Here is an 11,889-nt window from a genome sequence, read left to right on the forward strand (position 1 = left end):
AGCTTTTTATCAAAAAGATCCATTTCAGTGTCAGACATGGATTATTTTTTTAAAAACAATGTGTGACAACTACTTTTAGACGAACATTTCAATTTTTCAAATGTTTTTATATAAGTTCTGTTTTATTCAATATTTTTGTGCTGTAATCATTTTGCATCCACAGTATCAACACTTGTAGATATTCATCATTACATTTTATTTAAACTATTATGATTCCTCAGACCAGTGTGTGTTTTGAGATTGATTGAGGCTGATGATGCCCAATAAATAGTGGGCGAAACATGTACCATTCAAATTTCTAGTAATTTCTATGTGTATTTAATCACACAATAGTGGAGTAAATTGTATTGAATAGGTGGTATTAAAATTACTTCTTGTATAAACTTTGTGATTAGCTATTTTTCAATACGGAATAATGACGAGAGTAGTGGTTTGTAATTTGTATTGTTTTTGCCAAGCGGTCATCCCACCCACAGGGTAACTTTCACTTTGTGTCTTTCTCTGTAGTAGTGACATATCATTGACCCACCCTTCATACTGTACTGTTATTTCTTAAGGGATGCACAAACCATCAACATAGCTAAGGGATGCGATTCTTTGACAGAATACTTCACTTTAAATTATTAAATTATTTTTAGATGTTAGAGATGTACAGGCTTTTCAAACTATTTTCAAGTGTTTGATAAAGAAATTACATTGATGTACTGTAAAATTAGTGAAAAAAAGAATGTGTTTTCTTTCAAATGTGCAATATCCTTCAAAATATTTAAAATATGTAATATTTATCAAAATATTTATTATGCACCAAAATTTGTAAAAATATGTAACTTTAAACTCCTGGAAAATGGTCCTTTTAGTGTGATTTGCTGACATTTTAGCTTTTTAATAACTAAATATATGGGAACAGATTATTTAATTACATATAATCTGGGAACTAATCATGGCGTTCAAAACGAAGTAATCGTATTGAAATGAATAATAACCGAAATTCAAGCAGCACCACTTTATGATATAATACTGGACACTACACAAGATATTTCTAAAAGAGATCAGTTAAGTTTAATCATCAGGTACGTCAGTACAGTTGACAACAATGGTAAAACAGAATTGAAGGTGAATGAATCGTTCTAGGATTAACTAATCAGTCCAATGAAAGTTTCAAATGTACAATTTTGGAAATTATGGATAAAATGGGGATTGACATTCACAGATATAGAGGGCAGGGTTATGATGGGGCAGCAAACATGAGTGGCATATATAATGGACATCAGGCTAGAATAAAACAACTAGTTCCAAACACAGATTTCATACACTGCGCCGCTCATAATCTTAATGTGGTGGTAAATGGTTCAGTTTCTTTTATTCCTGAGTCAAAACAGTTTTATGATTTTATTCAATGAGTGTACATTTTTTCAGCGAGAGCTTACCATGTTGGCAACACCTAAACGAAAGACTAGCAGAAGACAAATGCGTACGTCTTACTTTAAAGAAGTTATGCATAACAGGATGGTCATCACATTTTGACTGTCCAGTTGCTGTTAGAAATAGCTTTCCCACTGTAATGAAATGCTTGAATGCAATAATACTAAACAGCTCTAAGTCCTCAGGGAGGAAAGATGTGCTTTCACTAATTAAGAACTGGGTGAGTTGGCCGTGCGGTTAGGGGCGCGCAGCTGTGAGCTTGCATCCGGGAGATAGTGACGGCAGCCCTGAAGATGGTTTTCTATGGTTTCCCATTCTCACACCAGGCAATTGCTGGGGCTGTATCTTACTTTTCCTTCAGACTCCTAGGCCTTTCCCATCCCATCGTCACCATAAGACCTATCTGTGTCGGTGTGACATAAAAAAAATCTAATTAATAAACTTGACAGGAGAGGAGGAGTAGCTCTATACTATAGAGACGATATCATTTGTAAGTTAGTTTACACATCTGACCACTCCATTGAGCTGAGACCTGAGTTCATGTTCAAGGAGGCGAATATTTTCCCAGTAAAGGTATTAATTGGTGTTGTCTACAGACTCCCTCTCCACCTAGTAGGGCATATGACTGAATTTGAAGACATTCTACACTGACTATTACCAACTTATGAATATGTATTAAAATTTGGGGACTTCAGTACTGACATATTTCAGCGGACAAGTGAAATGAAGCAACTGCTCAACATATTCCAGTCATATAACATGACAGTGTTACCACTACAACTAACTAACCATACTATCGGAACCATCACATACCCTTCTTGATTTAATGGTTACGAATAATCCTCATAAAATTTTGTTGCATGGTCAGATTCCTGTTCCATGCATTTCTAAGCATGACTTGATATACCTGTCGGCCGGCTTAAAATTCCTTTCTTTCACAAAATGTATATCAGTGTATGCTGTTGTGAAAACGCATCACCAGGAACTAATGGGTTAATAATTGTATACAGTATTACTGTCAGTGACAAAATTACTGATAGCAGCAGTTAGATTACTGTTGGTAAAAACAATAATAGTGACTGTTTAGATTCTGGTTCATTAGAATAAATACCCCTGTGATGTATTAGAACACTGATTTTGTTTCAGACCTCAATGATGTATATTTATGGACTGAGGTGGGTATACATCATCAAAGAGAATATAAGCTTATGCAACAATGATAAATTAAACTAAAGGAGAATTTTAGTCAGGTATATTTGGAAAAGAACTGTGAAAACTTTTATTTACAATAAATATGTATAACTACACTTCACTCTAAATTATCATGACTTTATAAGTACATTATTGCGATAACACTAATAATGTGTAAATGAATGACTTCCCTGAATATCAAAACATTTTTCATTTTCAAAAAATAACAAGCCTACCAAAATTTTATGTATGGTACCATATGTTTCCATATCTTTTTCAGCAGAGAAAGTCTATTCCTGGCTTTTTCATCAGCTACTTTTGCATCATCTGCTTGTGCTGAATCTTCTAAGACCTGAAAAAATGAAATCACCCCATGAATAGTCTACTTCTGCTAATGAATTTTTACTGCACATTGACATCTTTGGAATGGAAGTTCGGAGTGGATGGTGGTTTTACAAATAACAATTACAATTCAATATAAGGTGATGGAAGAGAGCTGAAATTCTTGTTTAGGAGGAATGAATGAATGAATTTTATCTGTTTCATATTTTCTTCAAAGATACAAGAAACATATACAACCAGTGACACAGATTTTACAACATGTGTGGTTATTTAGTTAAACACTGAACATCTATTATATCTCAAAGTAACCCCATTATCAGTTGCATTCTATACAAAAATGCCACTCTTACTACAGTGCTGGCAATGAACACAGAACTTCAAGTGTTACTGCACTGGAAGTCAGTTGTTAATGATGACTATATTCAAGGTTTTAAGGAATTAATGAGATAACTTGTTTACCTAAATAAATGTGGATAGTTGTGCATAACTGAATGAATCACTACGTGGTGGACATCAGGTAGTTGGATTTAAAGACAATGTCCAGATAGAGGAGGCAACTAATACTGGCAAATTACTTAAATTTACCTATGATAATAAAGACATTTACAGAAAAATACAAAATTTGAAATCCAGAAAAGCAGCAGGGTTGATAAGATTCCTGGGGATATATTAAATGCTATGGTTTGGAATATAATGCCATATCTGAAATATTTGGTAACTGTTTGCATGAAGGAGCGATACCAAATTAATGGAGAGTTGCAATGGTAGCCCCAGTGTGCAATGTTGGTAACAAACATAAAGTGGATAATTACAGGCCAGTCAGCTTGACATGTATTGTTTGTAAGCTCTGGGAAGGAAAGCGTTCTTTCTGATTATATTAGACACGTTGGCAAAATTACTAAGTACCGGGTGAGTTAGCCATGCGGTTCGGGTCGCACAGCTGTGAGCTTGCATCCAGGAGATAGTGGGTTCGAACCCCATTGTTGATAGCCCTGAAGATGGTTTTTCGTGGTTTCCAATTTTCACCAGGCAAATGCTGGAGCTGTACCTTAATTAAGACCATGGCTGCTTCCTTCCCACTCCTAGGCCTTTCCTGTGTCCCATCGTGGCCATAAGACCTATCTGTGTTGGTGTGATGTAAAACAACTAGCAAAAAAAAAAAAAAAAAAAAAAAAAAAAAAAAAAAAAAAAAAATCTAAGTGGTTTAATAGAAGATGGCTTGCGTTTAGGAAGGGTTATTCCAGTGTAGCTCAGCTTCTAGGATTCCAACAAGATATAACTTAGATATTTTAGATTCAAGACATGAAATGGACTGCACTGCTACTGACCTATTCACGGCTTTTTATAGGGAAGATCTTGGATGTTACTGACAAAAATGAGGCCTATTGGACTAGAAAAAAGAGTGGTTGAATGGGTGGCTGCATTTCTAGAAAACAGAACTCAGATAGTTAGAGTAGATGAAGTTTTATCTGATCCTGTAATGATTAAGAGGGGTGGTCCTGGAGGGTAGTATTACTGGACCTTTATGTTTTCATATGTATATAAATTATACGAGTAAAGAACTGCAGTCACAGATAAGACTATTTGCTGATGATGTTATACTGTATAAGGTAGTAAATGAGTTGAAGGCTTATGAGTGACTGCAGGGAGATCTAGGCAATATTGTGAGAAGGACAGCAGATAATGGTATGATGGTAAATGGGAAGAAAAGTCAAGTTATAAGTTTCACTAAGAGGAAAAGTACTCTCAGCTTTAATTACTGTGTTGATAGGGTGATAGTACATCATGAGGAACACTCTTAAGTTCCTAGGTGTTAATATAAAGAATGATCTTCATTGGGGTACTCATATTAACGAGGTTGTTAGGAAACGTAACAGATCTCTTCCCATGGTTATGAGAGTATGTAGGGGTTGTAGTAAGGATGTGAAGAAGAGGGCATATAAGTCTCTGTTAAGACCTCAGTTAAAGTATGTTTCCAGTGTATGGGACGCTCACCAGGACTACTTGATATGAGAACTGGAAAAGACCCAAAAGAAAGCAGCACGATTTACTCTGGGTGATCTCCGACAAAGGAGTAGTGTTACGAAAATGTTGCAAACTTTGGGCTGGGAAGACTTGGGAGTAAGATGAGATGCTCAACTATGTGGTATGTTTTGAGCTGTCAATGAAGAGTTGGTGTGGAATGACTTAGCAGATGAATAAGCTTGAGCAGAAGAAAGATCATAAAGTTGGAATTCCAGGGGAAAAATTGGAGCAAATATTAATTTATAGGATGAGGAGTAAGGGACTGGAATAAATTACCGAGGAAAATGTTCAATAAATTTTCAAGTTCTTTGAAAATATATAATAAAAAGCTAGGTAAACAACTGACAGGGAATCTGCCCACTGGCAACAGGCTTAAATGCAGATCATTGATTGACTGACTGATTGATTGATTGATTGATTGATTGATTGATTGATTGATTGATTGATTGATTGATTGATTGATTGATTGATTGATTGACCACTCAAGACTACAAGAGATGGTTGGTCCTTAAACCAACACTAACAGGAGATCTTATGTAGGGTTATCATGTGTACTAGGTGCCAAGAAACAGGGACTATTCCTGATTCACTGACAGAAAAATTGTTCCAGCCGGTTCAACAGAACCAATTTGAAGATGTGCTATAGTTTCCAATTTAAACTAGGAGCCCTCTGATGCGTATTTATATTTAATGTGTAAATTGGAAAGAATAAAAGGTATCTGTGAACTATATTCAGAGAGAAGAGATGGCCATAATGTTTCCCTCCCACATGACGATCTTCACAAAGTTGTTGATTATTACGATCTCATCAACTCTGAAATAATGTTCCATTCAGTTAGCAGAAGAATATTCATGGGTGCATATTTTCAAGACTCCAAATATATAGATAGCATTCAAAGCATAAAGATTTATATGAATCATTTATGATGTTAATCAATTGTAGCTCCAGTCTAGGGGTAGGCAATTTATAATGATTTTCATTCCATAGTATGGAAATATGCTGCTCTATAACCATAGAGGGTGACTATCCTACAGTAAAAGGAATCAAGTTCTAACCAACAACTGTTTCAGGAAGATAATATACCGTTTAAAATTGGTCGTACCAAGCAAATGGCTCCACAGTTTGGGTCACATAGCTATCAGCTTCCATTTGGGAGATAGTGGGTTCGGCAGCTTTGAAGTTGGTTTTTCCATGGTTTCCCATTTTCACACTTTAATTAAGGTCACGGTCGCTTCCTTTCCACTCCTAGCCCTGTGCTATCCGATCATCACCATAATACCTATCTGTGTTGGCACAACATAAAGTAAATTGTAAAATTGGCTTTAAAAGACTAGTCTACATATTCTCTTATGGCCTTATGGAACTTGAGGGACCATGATTGACCTATTACTGGTTGATCTGTAATGAGCCAAGGTAACTGTGCAACTCAAGACAGTTATTGTGCGAGGGAGATAACTGGGGGAAGAAAGATACAGAGAGATTCTGTGCATGCGTGGAACAGCTAAGCACCTCTGCTACTATATTTTTTACTTCAGTACATCTCTGAGTGATCGCTCTGCTGGCCTATGTCATCGTTCTCATTACACAGCAGACCTCTTATCCCAGAATGAGCCAGCACTTGCTGACAAGCAAACGACTTCACAGTTCCTGGTAATTGTAGTTTTGCTGAAGAGATCTAATTCTCGAGGAGATGAGGAAGTGAAATTTTTACTGATAATTTTACTGATAATATTAAGAAATTGTTCATTTGTAGCCAAAAGAAAAATAGGTAGGGTGTATTTAGTGTTTACATAATAATATTAAATCCACCTACGTATAGCTAACCTGGACAAACTATGAAGTTCTTCGCTTATCATGTTACGATGATAATAATAATAATCATCGTATGGCCTCAGCCAGGGTTCCCACTAGTAACCTAAATCTGTTTTCCCTGTGTTTTCCATGGGATATTCCTGATTTCCCAGCATTAAATTTAGTGGGGCATGGTACATAGGAGTGACACTCAAGCATGATCTAGAAACATATTTTGCTCGAACACTTACAATGACATAAAGAACTTGAGATACATGTGTCATAAGTCAAACAAGCTAGAACTAGTCATAAAGTGCCAATCTGTAATGTGGGTTATCAGTAATCCCATTGTGGGATTCGGCAGTACTGAATGGGACATGTGTACGAGTATGGTAGTATGGTATGTGTTGGTAGAAGCTAATCACACGTTTGCCAATGAGAACATTTAACATAACGTTTAATAGAAATTCAATCAATTATTATCATCTGCTAGTGGCCATTGAGGTAATACATGCAGTCTCAGAACGGTCCAGAAGAGTGTTCTCTTACTGTCACCTGTGGACACATGACAAGAGCACATTTTTGTCTTATGCCTCGACAAGTAATTACCACCACTACAAGAACAACCAACAAAAATGAACTACATTGCTCACAGCAAGCCATCAGTCAATCACTCTTCAAACTAATGCCTGTGTTCATCAGGGACTTTATTCTTGAAATTGGCATGAGTGAGCTTGCCACTTTCTAAACACACTCATAACAGAAATGAATGGCTGTGTGTTTTAAAAAGAATATTAAGAAGATAAGAGTTATTGTCTTTTTAATTTTTAACACACACCTCAAAATAAGTTTTGCACCACCTGTAATTTTTGTGGATGGGAAGGATATTCGCTCTAAAAGTTGTTGCATGGCAAAGAGACATCAACCATCTTGTGGATAGCATGCAATGATGGGTCTAATCATGCTTCACTGCACGGGGTGGGGTAATAACCATACTGAGAGGCAGAAGCAGGTTCCCATGTTCGATGGGTGGATGCATGTTGCCAAAGAATAATGTTTGTGCTGCGCCTTTCATTGCCTTTTCTTTACACTAATCATGTTATGCTTGACATAAAGTGTGTATTTGCATCCCATACATTCCCTGGGGCCATCAGCAACCTAGAAACTCAGAACTCCAGGTGATGCAAAAGGTTTTTTGAGGTATGTTTTATTATATTATCATTTAGACTTTCACGGCCCGTGTAACTATTCATGAGTTCTATTTTTGGGCTTATGCCGTGTAAATAATTATAAAAGAGACATCAACCATCTTGTGGATAGCATGCAATGATGGGTCTAATCATGCTTCACTGCACGGGGTGGGGTAATAACCATACTGAGAGGCAGAAGCAGGTTCCCATGTTCGATGGGTGGAATTATTTACATGGCATAAGCCCAAAAATAGAACTCATGAATGTTTTATTATAATTTAAGTTTTGGTTTAATGAGAACAAAACAATTACAAATTAATGGGGGGGAAGTTACTATCTATGACCATTTAATTTTACTATCAAACTAAAGACCTGGAATTACGTTATCTTTAACAGTGAATTGTAAGGTACACCACACTTACTAATGTAATACCGGTACCACATATGTTGCACGCCTCGTGTATTGTCACCTTTGAACAAGTATCACAAGTATGTCTTTTTCATTCTCTCTCCTTCACTACCAAACACGCTTACTCTGTCCGTGTTTTTCTCTCAAAGTACTACTCACTGCGTATAACTCGTGTAGCATCTACTTATAAGTCTTGTTCAATCATTCCATTCCGGTCCAGCCTTAGATCGAAAGCTTAATTTAGATGTGACAAGTCATTTCCCTGTATATTTTCTGCATTTCTATTTCCCTGTTCTCCCCCTGTTTTCCCAGAAAATGGGTACCCTGTCAGCTACCAGGTGCAGACAGTTTAATTTGACACCATCTGATGCCTTTGCTGTCAAGACCTAGTGTTAACAGTGCAGGTGTAGGCTACAACAAATTTGTTACTTTCACTGATCTGTCACAGTCTCATCCTTGGCTTTGACAGCATGAAAGTGACCGAGGAATGAGTGATGCTAGTAATGCCATTCCTTATGCAACCAGTCCCTGTTGTGAATGGTATGGAAATATCGCTTATAGGGTGGGTTGGAGCATGCATTTCAGTGGGCTTAGCAGACAGGTATGTAATAGTAACTTCTGGCTCAATGAGGAAAGCAATGGGAAACTACCTCACTCATTTCCCTAGTACACCTCTTCAGTGACTCCTGGGCCACCTATGATGGCTGATGGCCTCTGGATGGCAGAGTAAACCAAATCTCTCTTGGGCGTTTTTAATGAATTTTGTCGGTTAAAGACCAAATTTGTCACCAGAGATTTTTTTTTCATACCGACGTCGTGCGACATGGAGTGTCGAATGGACTTCTTTTCCGCCCTTCAAAAATTCGACTAGGCCCTACCTCTGCCGGGTTTGAACCCGCTATCTTGGAATCCACTGATCCAGAGAGGCAGTTTATCATGTTACTATAAGTAATAGTTGAGTAGTACGGTCATTAAGTTTAGGTTCGGTTAATACCGTAGATTTAGTGACTGCAAAATTAGTTTCACAAGGGAGGGATATAATTTACAGTGATGAAGTTCATGGAATAAAGAAGCCACTGCAGTCAGCTCTAACGAGAATTTCTGAAGCAATAGGAGTGTCTTAGCGCTTTGTCAGTAAAATCAAGTGTGAAGGCATTACAGTAATGTTGATAGGAAGGGGCTGATTGTATAACGCCTTATTGTTTCTAAATTTATCTATAAACTTCAAAACACTCGTTGCTTTTGGAGTTTCGATTGTTTCGAATAAGTTGAGCACAATTATTCTCTTGTGTGTAGTTATTCACATTTTGCGCTAGATTTTCTCTCTCACGCTATGAAAAATAACTAATGCCAAACTGTGTTAGAATACGGTCAATTCTTGACCAGTTTGAATTTAATGGTGTGTCGATGACATTTCATTCAGTATTGTATTGAGTACTGTTTTGTTTAAACCATTATTTATTCATTCGTTAATGAAATAATCTTCGTTATTAAAATATTCCTAATTACGCCCGACAGTTAACTCGCCTTCCGGTGTAGCACAACCATATATAGGCTACGCGTATGTGGTGGATAGTGGGGTGGGAACGGTACGTACGGAGAAGCAAGACAGCAGCCGGCCGTGAGCGTTGACGTGTACCGGCTTGCTGAAATATAAACTGATGTTACTGCGATCAGACGTAGCGGGTCTCTGACGTCACACGATTGCACAATACTTTGCACCAAACGTTATTCCTGTTCCTACGCCTTTGGAATTAATGGCGGCTATTTGGGGGAACTATGATTAGCATTCAAAAAATCAAAATAGTGAGCTCTGGAGCTAAAATATTCAACAAACCGTTACTAGTATCTGTGAAAGAGAATATAATGCAAGAATCTAAACATTCGCAGTATGTTCGAAATCTTTCCCACTGCTACTATCACGAAGGCAGTGCTACTGCAGACCATTTTGGAACCCCAACTCTAGCTGTTCTAAAAACCTCCTCAAATTAATTTCTAATGTATTTAGTCATACCTTATTTCCTGTAATTTACCAACAGAACAAAGATAATAATTACAAATAAATATTTCATAATTGTTATCACTGCTGAGATGGTGACCAACTTACGTAACAAAGATGTTCAGAATTTCAAATAAGCAACTCCTGCGAAAATAACTCTTGAAGCACGATTAGTCTTCAACGTCACTTTCATCTTCCAATTCTGGCAATGCAAAGCGCAATATTGCTGCTATTCCACTTAGCTGATTAAGTTGTTCTCCAGAAATGTGCATGCTTGAAAATAATTTTACTGTCCCGCCTAACTCCTTTACACTTTCTGCTAAACTAACATATTTCTTCCTGAGCTCTACATCTTGAACACGAAAGAGTGTGTCAGATATTAGCAATGTCTCAATCGCTTCAGCTTCATTTGCTTTTACAACATGTCTGGTTCCATAGAATGCTTTAGCTGGTTCATCTTCTAACATTCGATAAAATGCTTCTAAAGCTTCTACTTCACTTGAAGCCTTTATGTCATTGACTTTCCCTACAACAGCGGGATCAATCAAAATTTCCTTTAGAGAGTGTTTGAATCCACTTGAACAATGGACTCGAAGAAATTTATTTCTGTTATCTAATAATTCTTTGTTGTCTAGTTTCATTGCCTGCTGGAACATGTATTCATAAAATGTGTCTCGAATAAACCCAGGACTTGCGATCAGAATGCACTTGACAATATCAAAATTCACATGTCGAATTACCCCTTGCATTACCGTCTCAAAGAAGTGCTCGAGCCCTTTCTCGTGTTGCTGAACGCTATATCTCTTGCGTGGAATATTCTCAGTAATTTTCGCCCGAACTAATGTCATGTTAGCGGTGATGAGACATATATTTGCCAACCCTTCTTGCATAACAATTGCTGCCACTTCCGCGCTTTGGGTTGGATCACATGCTGTTTCTATCCTATCGAGAGAAATTGAATCCCATTCCGATTTTATGATCATGAATGTCCGGTTCAGTTCCAAATCAAGAGTATGATACGCACCTAACTTCACATATTGATTCTCTGTAATGTTACGTCCCTTTAGGCGAAGCATACAAACTTGCGTGTCAAAGTCAATAGTTTCTACTCGAACTGTAAGTGTTGTCCGAGCCCTAAAACTACACGATGCGCCTGTAATTGTTTTATTCTGCACTTTCCGTAATGTAGAAGCACGAACACTGTCTCCTTCACGAACAAGATTGAACACGTGCCACATATCTTCTGGGTTCTCAGCTATCAGAGACACACTGCCTTCACCTTTCTTATCAATACTTTTAGTCACTAATTTCATTTTGATTCTGCTGTGGACCTGGAAGATAACAGGCTTAAATCGCACTGAAATTTGTTTGATGAGTTAGCGTATTTTCCACACGTTCTTAGAAAAAAGAAAAACTATAATACATCTTATCTTCGACACGTAGCGCATCAGTAACAATGTAGACACGTTCGAGACAGTATTGTAGTCGGCGGCGGAAACTAAACACCCCAGATACATTT

General features: G+C 37.3%; 1 protein-coding gene across 1 annotated transcript; it reads right to left on the minus strand.

The window, feature by feature from the left end:
- Positions 1-2,744: 2,744 nt before the first annotated feature.
- On the minus strand, positions 2,745-11,683 carry LOC136879372 (protein pelota). The gene is made up of 2 exons (XM_067153191.2): positions 10,479-11,683; positions 2,745-2,965 (listed from the first exon to the last, which is right to left on the minus strand). The coding sequence occupies exon 1, from the start codon at positions 11,681-11,683 to the stop codon at positions 10,541-10,543; it is 1,143 nt and encodes a 380-aa protein (XP_067009292.2). The 3' UTR covers positions 2,745-2,965; positions 10,479-10,540.
- Between the last annotated feature and the right edge of the window lie 206 nt (positions 11,684-11,889).

The sequence above is a fragment of the Anabrus simplex genome, chromosome 1 (assembly GCF_040414725.1).
Source record: "Anabrus simplex isolate iqAnaSimp1 chromosome 1, ASM4041472v1, whole genome shotgun sequence".
NCBI lineage: Eukaryota > Metazoa > Arthropoda > Insecta > Orthoptera > Tettigoniidae > Anabrus > Anabrus simplex.

What these genes read in the sequence shown, in the direction of transcription:
- LOC136879372 (XM_067153191.2), bottom strand. Translation starts at nt 11,683, where the DNA reads ATGAAATTAGTGACTAAAAGTATTGATAAGAAAGGTGAAGGCAGTGTG.